Here is a 16,847-nt window from a genome sequence, read left to right on the forward strand (position 1 = left end):
AGGAATGCCTTTTTCTTCCACTGAGATTAGAGGAGAAAACATACCCGTGGACCAAAGTTTTAGAAAGTTCAAATCAGCAGTGATTACCGAGATGTTGCCTTCATAGAAGGAACACTGAAGGGCTTTGCAAAAAAAGAACAACTACATCGTGAAAGACCGAAAACATTTCCGTGCATGTGCTGGTCAAAGATATAACAAAGTAGAATTTTAGGGAACTTACTTATTTCAACAAACAATCTTTAAAATTGGAGAAGTAGGAAGGCAAAGTTTTCAGAAGTTTTGTTTTAGCAACAGCATATTGCTGGTGTTTGTAGACTTATTTTTTTTTAAAGTCCAAGTAATATGTAGAATTTGATTTTAAAAAAAAAAAGGGGGTGGGGGGGTGTGCATTCCAGACCCTGGGATGATTTCTAAGTACACTGTAAGCCCACCATTGCTTGGGCATATACAGAAGACTTGAAGTAAAAAAGAACAAAGTCTTGTAAAAGCTTAAACGTTCTTTTCAAAGTGCGGGGTCACCACAGGGTTTAAAAGTGCTCTGATCTTTTTAACAGTGAAGATCAGTTTTAATAGTCCTCCCCTTTTTTTAATGAGAGGACTTCCTGGAGTCCTCCTACTCCAGTTAAGACAGCAGAGGGAATTTGGCTAAAAATGAGCTGCATTCAAACTAATCGCTAAACCCCAGACCTCTCTGTGGATCCGCATTTCACTTGCCAGATCCGCTCTGGAGGACGCGGAGGGAGGACACGAGCACGGCCCCAGCCCGCGGGCGCATCGGGCTCGCTGCGGTCACGCCTAGCAGGAGTTCTCCGCTCCTACGGGAGCGCGGGTGAGAGCCGCCGGAATTGTCGTCCCGCGGCAGGGCCTGGGTGCCACAGCACGGCCAGTCCAGCTGAGCGCTCCGCTGGGATCAATGGCTCCTCACGAGGGGAAAAAATGAACAGAATGAAGTTGCAACATTTTTTTTCTTTTTCAATCAAGGCAAGATGCCTGCGAATGCTGGGCAAATACTTAAAAGCCAAAAATCTTCCAGCTTCTCCGGACATCTGCTTTACTGATACGTACTTTCATAGACACACTTCTGCATCGTAACAGCTCAACTCTTCACTTCTAATCCTGGGTTTTAACAGCTCAGAATTAGTTTTGCAACTAAGTAACTCATCTTCCTCACAGAACTAATGGATAGGTTATTTTTTTTTCGTGTATCTTACTCTTGCTTGAGCAGGGAAGCGAGGTCTTTCAAGTCCCACCTCCAGGAGACAGAGTAGGGAGCTCGGCAGGGCGCTCCGGGCAGCGCCTGCACCCCCTCAGCTCGCCCCCTTTTCAACCAGCGCTGTGCTGAGCTGTGCTGCTCAGCATGCTTTTACCTCCAGATCTTTCAGCGTGGCTAAAATCAGTGAGTTATAAAACCCTGCGCCACCCTGAAAGAGTCTCAGCACAGCCCGAAAGCAGCACTTCAAAAATACTTTCTTAGGAGACTCGGCGGCAGCGTACCTCCACAAGGCAGCATTTTCTAGTGCTGAACTTCCAAGGCCCACGAGTACACCAGCAGGTCTGTACCGCAGCGTCAGTCCTGTCCTGCCCCGTCATGCAGTCACAGGGCTGACGTCACGACGGTAACCACCTCACAGCCAAAACCACGACGGTAACCACCTCACAGCCAAAACCAGATTTCTGCTAAAAAGTTATTTCTAGACCTGTGCTTTTCACAGTGCAGTCAGCAGGCTCCAGGACAAAAGGCAGGAAGAAATCCTGCCAAAGCAGTCCCACCGATAACATGAAGTTCACTGCGGAAGAGACAGGATCTCATTTTAGCGGCCCGCAACAGGAAGAGGGTGAAACCCTTAAACCTGAAGCCACTGGTGGGATTTGAATTGGCGCTGGCTGGCAACCAACCTTCCACTGGCACTGAGAAGCAGCACGCTCGTCCCAGACTGGCAAACAACCTTCCACCGGCACCGAGAGGCAGCACGCTCGTCCCAGACTGACCAGCCTGCGAGTCCGCAGTGCCAAGGGGATGCATATCGAGGACACTCGTACCCAATGCCTGCTTTCAAGCACGGCAACCCCTGAAGCAACACCAAGAGCGGCATGGGCGGGCAGACCACACCAGGCAGTCGAGGCAAAAAGCAGAGGACAGCCGAGCGCCACCACACACACTTGTCACCTCTTCACAACAGGACATCCCCCCCCACCACCACACCAGCAAAAAATGCTCTGTGGGCCATCCCTTGTTCTGCGGGGCGAGGACGCACAAGGGGGATGTGAAGCCGTGCATGGTGTTCACTACTTCTGGGGAGAAAGGAAGGAGGGAAAAACAAAGAAAAAAAAAAAAAGGTGTAAAAGCAATCACCTAGGGAAAATGTTACATCTTCATGAGTAAAAGACCAAATGAAGGGTGGCAAGGTACCGCATTTTTTTTGTTTTGTTTCTAAAACACAAATAGTGAAGACATCCAAGCACGAAATGGTTAAACTGCAAAACTGTGGCTTTTATTTCCAAACATACAATAAATAGGTCCACCACAACTAGCCTCTAACTTCATTTTACACGGAAGGATTTTCAAATCAGTTTGTGCATATTTAAAAAGTAAGCTTCCCTTTGCACGTAATTCCATACGTAACCGAACTGCATGACACACCAGTTCATGGTCTTGGCACTGTGATGCAAGCAACCCATAGGAATCAGAGCTTTGCAGCAAGCACTTGAACAGAAATGGCATTTTGAATTGTGATAAAACATCTACCAACGATTTAATCTATTTCTGAAGGACACAGAAAACTTTAGCATGTAAACGCTGAAAAGCAAGTTGTCTTCTCTGATATTTCTGTAGGGGCTGCAAGGTAAGTGAACACTTAAATCCACTATTTGCTACATGATACAATTCTCATACCAAAATATCTTTACTGCATAGTAACATTCTGTATTTCCAAATGCAAAAAGAAATTAGATGCGGTCTTTTTAATTGATTCCTCATCACTGAATTTAAAGACATTTTTAACCACAACTCTGCTTCATCACAGTGCAGAAGGCCCTTAGTATTTCAAGGATTTATTCAGTCATATCTTTAATATAAAAGTAGAGGCTGAGGAAAAGCCAGAGTAGTCTATACACAATGCACAATCTGTGTACATTCTGAAGCTGTACCTCTTCAAGAACTATTTATACACTCTTCAAACAAATCCCTTTATCCAGCAATTCAAAATACTTTAGATCAGAAGTTTTATATTAGAATCAATACAATATATGCATATAAATACATTTATACCCTTCGGTTGCTAAACAACCCAGATGGCTGCGAGGACGTGACCTGAACTGGTTCTCCATTGGTTTGGGATGCCAAATTGTATCGGCAGCTAACTGTTAACCAAAACAGTCACAGGAAAAAAATAAAAACAAAATAAAAAAAAAAGAAAAAAAGGGAGATCTTTGCACAGGGTAGGTGTGCCACAGCATCAGTCGAGACTAGAAATACTGGGTGACACCCTGGCCCTTTCAGCAGGGCCAGGATTTCAGCTTCTGTGAGATGCAACACACAGGCAACATTTCTTTTCCTCTGCCTATGCCCCATTCGTGAAAAGTCTCAGCAGAACAACAACAAAAAAAAAACCCAACCAAAAAAAAAACCAAAAAAACCAACAAACCAAAGCTTTTACAACTGCGAATTTTCTTACAAGACAGGTGCTGCAGCTTTCAAGAACAGAGTAAAAGTTTTATAATTAAAAACTAAAATTAAAAAAAACCCAAAAACTAATGTGCAAGTGTGTAGTTCAGAAGACAACAGCAAGGATCAGTACAGACCTCAGTTTGAGCTGAAACACAGTATCCAAACTGTCTCACGGAAAAATAGTTCTCACTGCAAATCTCATCTTCGGTTAATGAGTGCGCTTATATATACTTATGTACACACCTGCCACAGGCACGCACCCCTCCTTCCCCCGTACAACCGGCAGCACCCGTGGCAGCAGTCGCCTCGGTGCCTCCAAAGCCCACCCAGGCTCCAGCCCTGGCCCAGCATCCGAGCCCCCAGAGCCCTGAGCCCCCAGGACGGTTTTTAGCCACTGGCGCTGACTCGCCTCCTGTCAGTGAGCATCTCAGGAGTACTCGGAGCAGCAAGCACTGGTGCAGCAAGAAGCGTTCTCAACTTTTGTTTCTTAAAGGATACAGAAGTGTTGACTCTCGTGAGTATCCTCCAAAGGTGCTAGAAGTTTTAAGTTTGAAGCGTTTCTTTCCACAATGCCAGGTATACAAATGTGTGCCTTTTTAAATAATATTGCACATAAAAATCATCTTAAACTTCGTAGTGAAAGCAGGGTTGAAGGACAGTGTTTTCCAAAACAGATTAAAAAGCTACCTGTACATAGTAAATTTTAATTTAAAGAACGCCAAGATTATTCAAAATCTAAGCACGTAATACTGACAGAAAAATGTTAAATTGCACAATCTACATATAAATTACATTTGTAAATACTTAAAACTTTTAAAACATTGAATACCCTTGATTTCACAAATCAGCTAGGTCACTGTCAAAGGATCAGCTTGATGAGTTAGAAGTACTTTCCCCCAGAAAAAAAAAAAAAAATAGAAACAAAAAGATCTGCAGTCTTAGACGAAGCACTGGAAAGAGTTAAAGCATTTCAGCTCAGAGGTAGTGCTAAACACATCCAACTAGAATTCCATTATATTTGAACTATGATGAAATAACGTAGTAAAATGTAGAAAGACTATAAAATTTACAAAAATAAATAGTTCTGAATGCTTTAGAAAATGCAAGAGACTTCGTTGATAAGTGTCCTGATCTGCTTTTCTGACCAAAAGAAAGCAAAGCGTGTCTCATTTTTAAAATATACCCATCTCTAGTAATGCATCTGCAATCCACACAATCCAACTATGCAACTTGACATACGCCAACTTGGCATAGACTCTGATATTAAAAATAAAGTGGAGGCTTTGTAAAAGATCATCTCGTATGAAATTTGTTTTGCATGTAAATTCTTCTGACAAATTAAAAATTGCACATAAAAAAGTTTATTGAAAGAGGCATGAGGGGTGATAAGGGTATGTGCCTATTGTTCCACACACACCCTGGAAGGAAAAAGATGATTGCACAGTTCTGATAAATAAATATTTCTTTTTTTAAAAAAAAATCTGCCACTTTTTTGGTTTACAAGTTTTGGAATTATTTAGAAAATCCCACTATGGACAAATTATTTTTAGTTTGTGTTTTAAAGAATTCTTTACAACTTTTCCAGTGGCTTTTATCCTGAAACCAAATGAAAGTGGCAGTTAAAAAAGTATCTTTGGGTAAAACAAGTATCAGGATCCAACAAGAATTTCCATGATGTGGTCCAACTCACTCAGATCCGTTCTACACATCTGAATGTTGCTCGCTGAAGAAGAATTACAAGATGGAAAGGTTTTCAATGGTTCTTCTGCAGCAAGAGATGGTGGTCTGGGCGGCATTAGCGGAGGGCAACAAAAGTCTGAATCATACATCGAAGTGTCAATATCTTCAAAAATATCATCTATTGCCAAATCCTTCAAGTAACTAGTTGAATTTGAAATCTCAAAGGAACCAAACACACATTCAGCTCCCTTCAAATCCTGTCTATCATCTTCTAGTTTTAGACTGGGATTTTCTGGAAACTTTGGCTGGTCATCTCCAGTAGGAACCAGGCAAGTAGGCGGACTTATATCTTCTACAAAGTCTAAATCCTTCAGAATAGATGAAATAGCAGATGACATATCATCATCTGAAACTATCAGCAGGCTATTTTCAATCGGGTCTTCTACAGACCGCAAGTCGCAACAGTTAGACTCTTGCTGACTAATACCTGAAGGCAACTGAAGAGAAATCCCAGATGACTCCATCCCTGTGTAGCTGTGAGAACTAGGAGTAATGCCAGGGCAGACATTAATTGGCTGCTGGTTACTCTCTTGTCTCATTTCCTCTTGAATTTGCCGTACTGTGTTGGCTATGAGGACAGAGCGGTGCAAGTTCGGTTCCACCAGCATTTTGTACGTCTGTAACTTGGTGAGGCACATATTAAGCACCAACTGCCTCTTAAGCGGATATGGCAGATTTCGACTGGAATCAAAGGCACTCGAGAGACCAGCCATGTTCTCCTCATAGTCACTCAGCTTGCGTTTTAGACCTCTCCCCAACATGAACCTGAAAGAGAGAAATGACGAGTTAACCTTGGGCAAGACCATCGCTTCTTCTGCAAGATCTCCACAGACACTTTTCAGAAGTCTGTAGCATACAATGTATTGATTAAATTAAGACTCCAGTACCGCAGAACACTGAAAGAAAGAATAAAATCCCCCACAAGATACTACTTTCATTGAGAAGATGCACTTTCCAGCTCTGTTGTTTCACAATTTTTTTTAAACAGAAAACATGAAAGAAATATAGTAACTGTTTTTTAAAAAAAAGCTATATACTTCTAAGTTTTGGTTTTAAGGTTTACTTTTAATATGAATTTAATTATTTAAAATCTTTAACAGGTGAGCTTTTTAGCCTCTTATCCTTTTATATTATATAGCATACAAAAATTCATTAATGAGAAGTATCTGAATGTCCACATGAAATAAAATAGATGCTTATGTTAAGGATGACAGTAACTATACAGAATATTTCAGCATTTTCATCTTAACATTTGTTGCTAGGTACAGCAGGTAAGACTTTAAAGCTAGTTTCAACACCCATTTTTACCTCATTAAGGTATTCCTTATGTTTTGCTCAGTGTCTCCGAGAATTCTCTACAGAACTCATTTCTTTCCCTCCTGTTTGGTGACTTATTGTTCTACCACAGTTGAACCACCCAGCAAGGCCAACAACTGGGACTCCCATTGGATCCTTATATCCATTCCACAGCGTAGTTTAGCTGAAGAGTGGGGAGGAGATTTGGCTGAGCCAGATGATTCATAGCCTGCTGATGATTTAACACTAAGGACATCCAGCAGGAGGCTATCAAATGGCATTTAAAAAGTGACCAATTTTGGTAAATAGCTAAAAAAAAAAAACAAACCCCACCAAATAGCATTTGGTTGCTTTAGTCTGCTTTGTGTGCTTTTGCATTGAAATATGGTAGGTTTAGGACACTGTGGTACAAAAACCTGTAGGCACGCACACCTAAAATACATGCGATCCAAACAAATACATGCTTGGATACTTTGCAAATACCATTCAAAACGCAAAGTGTTTTATTAGCGACAACAAGCACTATGCAATCACTTGTATAAAGACAGCACAGGAGTATACCACTCACAGGAAACACCAGCAGAACCTTGATTGCACACATCTTGATGTGTCCATGGAATAGACACTTCACTCCCAAACAATTAAAAAAAATTCAGCAATTGTAAATTAGACACCCGGTGGCAGATTAAGGGCAGATCCTTCACACACAACGATCCAGACCCCGCGTGCTGCAGAGGGCCTCCCAACTTCCTTTTCATGCGAGCACTGGACACTGCCAGCAATTGCTCAGCTGATTGCTGCAGCTGCCAGCCTGTTGCTAGACTTTTGGGGACAAGGAGAAGGCAGCAGAATAAAGCCTCTTTTACTTTTGGGATTTCTCCAGATTTGCGGGAAGCACTGCAGGGCTCCATGGCTACATCCCTCTGCCTAGACAAGACTGTTGGAGAACTGTGCTCCTCTGGAGGAACAGAAAGTAAGCAAGCAGTGCATACTTCTCAGAGAGACACACAGACAGTTGGTAAAGGAGTTTAAGACTTCTCCATCACACCCACTTTTTCTTTTAGGGACATACCTGGAGGAAATCAAATTTGTCATTAAGAATGCATTTTTATGTAACAGGTAGTAGCTTGGCCTACAGTTCAGTTTACTAACACATTCACTATTAAAAAAAACCAAAACAAAACTTTAATTACTTGTAATTTTACCAGTGCTGCAATTTTTTAACTTTGGAAGTCTGTTTTACTCCGAAGTTTTCTGCTAAACTGCCACAGCATCAGCTGAACCCCTTTAAAAAACATAAGGTGTCTGGATGTGGTGTGCCTGTTCACCTAGGGGATCTCCCCACACTTACCATGCATCGCTCCCCCATCCCAGCACACCATTTAGAGCAAACAGAACCAGACAGTACTGAGCACTCAATTACAAACAAAATCAGCAGAAATCTGGATACAAAGTTCAGGCACCAAATATAATAAGTATTTGGGAGGGCAGTGTGTGTGTCAGGCATCCTCAATCAAACTACTGACAACGCTGTGAGCAACTGATAATTTTAGACACCATCTGTGGAAAATCATGATTATACAGGACTTTACAGTCAAACCGTTGCTAAATAAACCACCTCATAACATATCATGAAGAAAATTAGTGTCTGAAAATCATAGAAAACTCACAATAAAACTATAAACACTCAATTTTCAGTAGCATTTAAGTGTTGTGTACTACCTAAGGCATTACCCCATACCATTACTATAAAGAATAAAAAACCAAAAGGGATATTTGTTCACCAAGCACCATCCTTCCCATACACTGCATACTAGTTTGCGGGTTTTTTTCTTTTTTTTCTCTCTCCACTAACTAATTAAGGCAGATCAAAATTCACACTCACAAGGGAACGAAGACCATACAGGGAACAGTAATTCTGACATTTTCTACATTCAGAATACTTGGTAACAATTTACTGCTTTTAATATATTTTAGAATATATATTTACACTTCATTAGACACTCAGGAAATACTAGACTTATCTACTTGAATTATATAAATAATGTTAATTTCTAACATCTCAAAAATGTGCTAATATTTAAATTCTGGAAGGAAGCTTAAAGAGCAAGCAAACTATCATATATTAGGATACAGAATTTCACAAAAACAACGGAAAATTAAACACTTAACTTTTAAATTCATTCAGTAGTCTAATTAGATTAAATATTCCAAACTCATATATGCAGACAGCCTTTTCATTCCTCAAATTTCCTTCATAAAATTTGTCCCAGAGCATTCTAGAAATATGTAACAAGGCTTGCGCATGACAGCATTCTGAACTACAAAAATTAAGTGCAAGAAACATCATTTGCTCCAACTTCAAATGTTTTACTTAACCGACTCCCTACTCTCTAGATGTCAGGGTTTTTTGGTTTTGTTTTTTTGTTTTCTTTTGTTTTTGTTTTGTTTTTTAATACACGTAGTTCTGTCTTACATTTTGGAAATTCTGCCTGTTCAGTATGATTTTCGCCTAATTCCAAGGAGCCCTAAGTCTCCCTCCAGTAGCTAGATGATTTCAGAGGTTACATAAAAAATTGGAAAAGGCTACTGAAAACCAGAGTACCCCTGGCACAGTGGATTTAAAAATTACTAGTGTCATGGTTGCTACAGGAGACATTAAATTTCAGTTCTTGTCAAACACACTCAGCTGCTGACCTACAAAAGATACAAAGCCCCTTTGTTAGCAGCTAATCTACATTTTATCAGGCCTTTTGCTTTACTTTCTAGAGCAAGAATTTCTGAGAGGGTCATAGCCTTAAACTACTCTGTATTTTCCAAGTAACTTGTCCTTTTATAGCGTTGCATGTTAACACACACATCCCACACCCAAAATTCACAGGCCAGTCAAATGCTCTCTTTCGATAGCGTTACTTCGCAGTGTAAGATGTTGATCTCATTATTTAATTATGCAGTGCTCCTCCCACTTCAATTTTTGGTACTAAGGAAAAGAAACAGAAGTCCATGCAACAATCCGGGCCGCCATGCCCAGGCAGCCCTGTATGACTGGGTGGCTGCTCCACGCTTGTCAGTCCTTTCGATCAGCCTGTTCAAACCAGCGCAGGTTGGGCATACCAAAATTCGAAGGGTGCCTAGAAACTGCACTCTCCTTACTCCAGCCTGATTCCAGGAACCTACTCAGATCTCAAAAAATCGGATCAAGTAACAGGATTTTGGAACGTGCCAATCTGATAACTCTGTAATTTGTAAGTAAATAAACTGAACAAAAATTAAAAGTTTATGCCAATTTCAAATATGAGGTCTACACATAGCTGTTCAATAATAAAAGCAGCAAGATGTAAGTCACCCTTTTCTTGAACTTTAGGAAAAAGTTCAACCACCACATTTTTTTGAGTTCAGATGCTCTATTTTAGAATCTTGTGTCACAAAAACCCCAAGAACAATGAGGAACACCACAACTCAGTAATTTTTTTCTGGCATTTTCTCATCTTCTCTTGTTATAGTAACACAAACTGAGCCACAGGCCATTTATGGCAGAATGCTTTTTTAATTAAAATTATTTTGCACATATGGAGAAAAGGAAGCAAAGTGAACTCAGTGTTTAGGAGTGCCAGACTCTCCATCCATATCACTGAACTACAAAAGAGCCTGTACGTCGAAATTCTGCCCCTGACAGCATGTTCCCCTAGTTCCTTCCAGTTCCACAGAGGACATTTCACAGAAACTCCTCCCTGCTAAGATGGGAAGAAGCACCCATGCACTGTAATCCTACACCGCACCAGGGTTTGAAAAAAAACGTGGAGGGAAGAAGCACGTCCCTCGTTGGCAACTCCACACAGAATACCAAACAAACAGGCCTGGTCAGAACGTGCAGCTACTCAGAAGAAACTTTCCAGGCTACCAAGAAAAATTCACGTTGCGATGAGTTGTGGACAATACAGGACTCGTGTCACCATTTCAGAGGAAAAACACAGCTCCATCTGTCACAGGGTCTGATAGTGCAGTGCAGCTGCCACTGACACATGGTTAGGAAATACAGCTGGAAACAGTCACAAAGAAGAATGCAGCATGTTAAAACCCTCAATTACTTCTATCTGGGCAAAGTACTTCTTAATTTCCTCTTCCTCACCTTCCAAAAAAGGTTCTAAGAGCAAGTTAAATAATGTTTAGAATTCAGAACAGCACACAGCTTTAATTTTCAGTAAAGTTTTGAAGCTTTTTGAAGTTTTTTTTAAATAAGTGTATATAAAACACGACCACCACAGTTAGCATTGTCTGAACATGAACTTTTCATGCACAAAACAAGCACTATAGTCAACTACACAAGAGTTATTCATTTACCATTAAAGAATATGTTTAAATAGCAGGATCATCAATGAAGTACTTGGCTTGCACTACACAGGTCAAAATAATTTCATTGATAGTAGTACCTTCTGGCTTTTCTTTTTAGGATATTATTAAAGTCAGACTTGCTTGATCTTTTTGATTCCTGTTGAATTTTTCAGCCTAAGACTGTGATAAATTACTTTTCCTCGTAGGACAGAAACAGCAGATGTGAATAGGTGTAAGCAGCTCATGAGTGAAAGATGCCTGTTTAGTTTTCAGTAACACTACTTAAGTATTAAAATCAAAATTAGAGACTCCTTGCTATTGTGATTTGAGTAATTCCCTACCCGAGTCTCTTTTGGCTTGTAACTGTAGAAAGCACGTGACAGTAAAAACCTTAGTCCCTCTGGATTGTAGACCTATGTTAGTGACTGACCAATGTTGACTGATAACCCGATTTCCTGCTCTCCCCTCTCTTCCATGGACACACATTTCACAAGCATGCATCTATCTGCGGGAAGTGCAAAGGAAGACAAACATCCCTATAGTTATGGTTATTTCCCAGAATTATTTGATGTATGCTGCATACTATTTTTAATTATAATCTTTCCCCTACCCGACATACATTTTAGCTTAGGCAACACAACTTCATGAATAGTTTTTTTTTAAGTGGTGGACTGGCTCTTGACTAGTATTCCATGTTGTCCTGGTTTCAGCTGGGATAGAGTTAATTTTCTTCCTAGTAGCTGGCATAGTGTTGTGTTTTGGATTTAGTATGACAATAATAATGATAACACGCTGATGTTCTAGTTGTTGCTAAGTGGTGCTTACACCAGTCAAGGACTTTTCAGCTCCCCATGCTCTGCCAGGGGCACAAGGAGCTGGGAGGGGGCACAGCCAGGACAGCTGACGCCCACTGGACAAAGGGTCTGTCGCAGGGGTTGGGGTAGCTGCAGTGCCTACAGCCGATGTTGGAGTAGCTGTACGTTGTGGTGGCAACTGGCACCCGTTGTTCTTCAACCCTCAGCAACCCCACAACAGAAGGGTCCTCCGACAGACCGCACAAGAAGCCGCACAAGAAAAAGGTAAGGCCAAAGGTACAGTTCACTGACACAGTATAAATCCTTTCCTCCCATCCGGACTTAACACTGATCACTTAAACATGACTTACGCAACACAGTAAGCTGCCAGACTGCACAGAATAGTGTAGCTGATCTGGTGTCCCCAGCAAGTGTTGGAGATCCCCGTAACATCACATCTTGGCTGTTAGCAAAAATTAAGAGGAAGTGAGGGAAGGAGGATTAAACACCTTAGAAAATACCTAAGTAAACAGTAATTTGGACCTGAAGACACTTCAAAATACACAAAAACGTATTTAAGTCCATTTCCACCCCACCCCCCCAGCCCTGCCCCAGTTTAGCCAAGATGAGTAACTGCTGGAGAAGGCACAAATAGCTAAAAGTGTGCATACAGGGAGGAGTGCAGTCCTACCAGCTTACTTCCATACCTAAACTCCTCTGTAACAACTTCTTCACAGGAGTCAGAAATGACCGGAAAATAGGTGCTCCAAGAAGGGAGAATTAACATCAACTTTTTGGTTACCAAATCCTGACCGAAGTCTGTGACTACTAAAGCAACTGAACCCCAAACCAACCTAAAACCAAAACACACCCCCAAACCACACCGAAAGAATCCCACACCTATGGATGTACATCCTTCCCAGCATTTTGAAAATAAAGAGAAGGCTGAGTAATATTCAGTAAGTACAGGAAAGAAATGAGAGGAAGACTGAGTCTAACACAGAATTAGTCTGGAATTCATAACCTTCCGACTGTCACTTCACTATTTGTGGAAGTAGAGAATAAATATGTATCACACACTAGTATTTTAGGAACTGAAGCAGTGTTTACAAAGCACTTGGGAGTAAGTTTTACCTCGATTTAAAAGCTAGTTTGATCCCCCACACACACAACCTCTTTATGTTATGTCTGACAGCATCTGGAAAATTCCTGCACTTAAAGGACATCTTCCTAAGTTACTTACTCCCATTTTATTTCATAAAGTACTGGTAAGAGCTTTGCTTTACAAACAGCTACCACAGCTAAGCTTCAGAGCACAACATTTCACTCCAGAGAAGAAACAGAAACACATCTTAAACATCTGTTAGGATGTGTACCTTCTACAAGCTAAAACAAGCGGACCTGGGCTGTTTACAACAGTAAATAAACCCTGTTCTCAGCAGCTGATATGTATCACTAATACAGAAAGCTGCTGGGGCAGTTCCAGTGTTAGGCAGAGGAAAAAATTCCATCCTTAAAAGAAAGCAAACTAAACCACTGTCACTCGTCTTCCTCTCTCCCTCAAGACTTGTGTATTTAGTTCCACATTTACAAATAAAGCTCATGGGTGTATCTTTTTAATGAAAGTGTGCTTAGCAGATTTTTTCCCAGGAATTTTGGGTGGATTTTTTTTTTTTAGCAGAAGGGCAGAGAATCATTTAAACTAAGGATCAATAATAGTTAGCAAAGGCTGACACATGATTGAGAGTTACCAAATCTAGAAACTCCCATAGTAAAACTAAACTGTAATTAAACGATAACATAAAGGAATCCAAACAACAAGAACCAAACCAACAGGGTTCCACCAAAGCATCTCACTGGAGAGACAAATGATCATTAGAACTGCAAATGCAATGACGTACCTCTTCAGAGCTTGTTCTAATCAACTGAACAGTTCTCAATCCGTTTTCTTTACACTATCTATTTACTTCAAATACAGAGATACTGGATGTATTCACCTACATAACACTGACATGTATTTTAGGGTTACAGTGATCTAAATAAAGATCCATTAATAACAGAACTTACAGCTTATTAACCATATCCAACTGGCACGCCCATACTTTAACAGAAAAATTGGACCATTAACAGTAAAAGCAACCAAGGAAAAAAACCCAACAAAACCCCAACTCTCTTTTCCTGATAAGAGGACCATGCATTTACTCTAGCTCTCCATACGGGATATGTTTCCATAACCAAATCAGAATCACTTCAAGTTTTCTCTAACAGAGTAGCACACAACAACTTTTCTTCAGTATCCAAAGTGCCTTCTCCTCACAAGACAAGACTGTAACACTCAACTCCAGCAGCTGAACAGCAGACCTCACTGTAAGATTGAGGCCTTAGTTAACAAATTTCCAAGAAGTGTGATCTTATGGCCATATTACATTCTTTGTTAATTATAGTACTTCCTCATTATAAAGGAGAAAAAAAAAAAAAAAGTAATGGAAATTCAGAATATTCAAATCAAAGAGCTTATACTATTCAGTGAGCCTAAACCACTTCACTTTATAATATGCACTCCGTTTTTAAAAATTATTTTTCAGTTTACCATTCTAACCCACAAAAATAACATCTACATCTAATTATCAGAACGTGTGCTATGCACATAAGATATGATCTCATAAAAACATGCAAGTAATTACCCTCAGAAAACAGAAAGGAGTCCAGGCAGGAAGATTCCAGATTTTGCATAAAGTGTGGTCATCCAAGAGTCTTGAACTATTCAAGAGGCCAAGCCATCCACCGAGGTAGGATGATGTGACTTAAGGGGCAAAACAAAACAAAAAACAGAGTATTTAATTACTATATGATTTTTTTTTTAAAAACTAGAAGTATTAAGCACACAATTCAATACAACTTTTTAAACTGTCTGTACTAAAACCTATGCAAATAGTTAAACAGAATAAGAAAAACTGAAGTGCATGAATACACTGAAATAGGAGGACCTGATAGTTTCACCTATGAACGCATAAACATGGAAATTATTATAAATGAATACTACAGAATAGAATGCTGATCCTCTAAGTGTTAGGCTTTAGGGTAAGAACTTGCATTGATACTTCTTTGGGTTAATGGACACCAATTTCCAATTTACTGTTGTAATAAACTCAGAAATGTGTCAGGAGAGAAAATTCCATAAACTGTAAAAAAGCACACTTCAGAATTATCCCCTAACACTTACAGGCTGCAAAAGGAGTTAAGATATTTATTAAATTCCCTCACCTTCCTCATTTTCAGCATACACAAAACCAATATGAGAAGACAGCTGGCAGGATGTCCTATGATTGCATATAATATTCAGTGTGGCATCATTTTCATCAAAACTCTCATAAAGCAACATCTGCAGTTTGGCTAGAGACCACGTGGATGAAATCATGGATTAGATCAAGGCACTGGAAACTCTGGGAAGTGCGGAAAGGCTGAAGTGACAGTGAACTATGGAGTAGGCTAGGAGATGTGGAGTGAATTGCATCATCTGTGCTCTTGAGGTGTCAATTCCACCTGAAGAATCAAAGTTTTTTAATTCCAAGAATTAAAGCCCTTATACAGGCTAACAGCCTACCGCCTGGATTGTATTGAACATGTTTGTGTGTGCACAATACACACACACCCCCCGCCCCGCAACTACAGCAAACCAACTGCTTCACAAATTTACCACAAGAGCAAGGACCCAGTACTTATCCAGATAAATACAGTCCTTCCTGATCAAGGCTTTACATGTTATTTTACAAATCTTGAAATAATACATAGTGAAAGGCAGTCTCACATTTAGGCAGATGGACAAGTAAATGAGTACAGTCCATTTTACATAGCAACGGACAGCCTGATGCTAGCAAAGGGCTCCTCCGTTTACAGAATCTCAGAACTGTACAGATGCAATAAAAAAACAGCAGTAAAATGCCTGTGACGCAAGAACGCCAAACCTAACCCACAGCAATAAACACATTACTATCTCCCTCCTCCTTCTAGAAGCTGACTTCTTTCCTATCGTAAGGAGATTCACACTATTTGTAAGTGAAAAAAGTAAAACCAGACAAACGAAGATTCACAACCTATTTGATTTGAAGCAGCAGGACTTCAGAAGGTCACTACTGAGGTTTATTAAAGTGTAGCTGTTAGGTCACAGGGGGAGGTGTACATTCGGGGCATTTTCTGTGCAATGAATATAGAAGAACAAATGTTTTAGAATTTTAAAGAAGAACTAAAGAATCCTAAAAAGCTAACAAGCGTGTAAAATGTGGAAAAGTTTTAGACTTCAGCACCTTAAAAAAAAAGTAAAAGCATTTGATAAAAAAATTAATACTGTTCATTATACTGTAGAATTCCAACCTTTTGCTGAAGAAGCTGAAGTCTAAGAAGTTATCAAATTTAATTCCTTTATTATATACTTTAAAGGACTCCTGCTAAATTAACTGTTGAGGTTATGATTTTTTTTTCCCTGTATGATTTCACAAGGGGCTGAGCGTCAGGAAGAAGTACAGAGGTTACTAGGTGGAGTTTATACAATCTGTTAAAAAAAAAAATATAGAAGACACTAGTAGTAAATCACGATGAATTATACGTGTAGCATATTATTTTTTCTTTCATTTTCTTTTACCGTCTTCCCTCGCAGTTTCCTATTACCTTTTATGGGTCACTACAGAAATTTGAGATTATAGCATTAATTGCGGTATTAATGGTATGTTCCATATTGCAGTTAACTGCCTGAACTAAAGACTCTTCAGCTGAATCAAAAACAAAGTAGAAAACCACTGCACCGGGCTCCTACCTATGTTTTCGGAAATGAGCTGTTCCGACATAGTTTGAAAAATTCCAGGCCTATCCAGGGCGCTAATTATTAACCGCATCTACCGGCGAGATGAATTTACGATACGCGCAGAAGGGACCACGCTCACGCACCTCCCTGCGGCTCAGCCCCACGCACCCGCTCGCCCAGGCAAACGCAGCCCCGCTATTTAAGACGCAGCCGCAGCAGA

At 40.2% G+C, this 16,847-nt stretch overlaps 1 protein-coding gene across 1 annotated transcript; it reads right to left on the reverse strand.

The window, feature by feature from the left end:
- Positions 1–2,467: 2,467 nt before the first annotated feature.
- On the reverse strand, positions 2,468–16,774 carry LOC104131656 (SERTA domain-containing protein 2-like). The gene is made up of 5 exons (XM_035900392.1): positions 15,924–16,774; positions 15,094–15,372; positions 14,514–14,632; positions 12,201–12,292; positions 2,468–6,172 (listed from the first exon to the last, which is right to left on the reverse strand). The coding sequence occupies exons 2-5, from the start codon at positions 15,245–15,247 to the stop codon at positions 5,317–5,319; spliced, it is 1,221 nt and encodes a 406-aa protein (XP_035756285.1). The 5' UTR covers positions 15,248–15,372; positions 15,924–16,774; the 3' UTR covers positions 2,468–5,316.
- Positions 16,775–16,847: the final 73 nt, after the last annotated feature.

The sequence above is a fragment of the Egretta garzetta genome, unplaced genomic scaffold (genome assembly GCF_000687185.1).
Source record: "Egretta garzetta isolate BGI_Z169 unplaced genomic scaffold, ASM68718v1 scaffold508, whole genome shotgun sequence".
Classification (NCBI taxonomy): domain Eukaryota; kingdom Metazoa; phylum Chordata; class Aves; order Pelecaniformes; family Ardeidae; genus Egretta; species Egretta garzetta.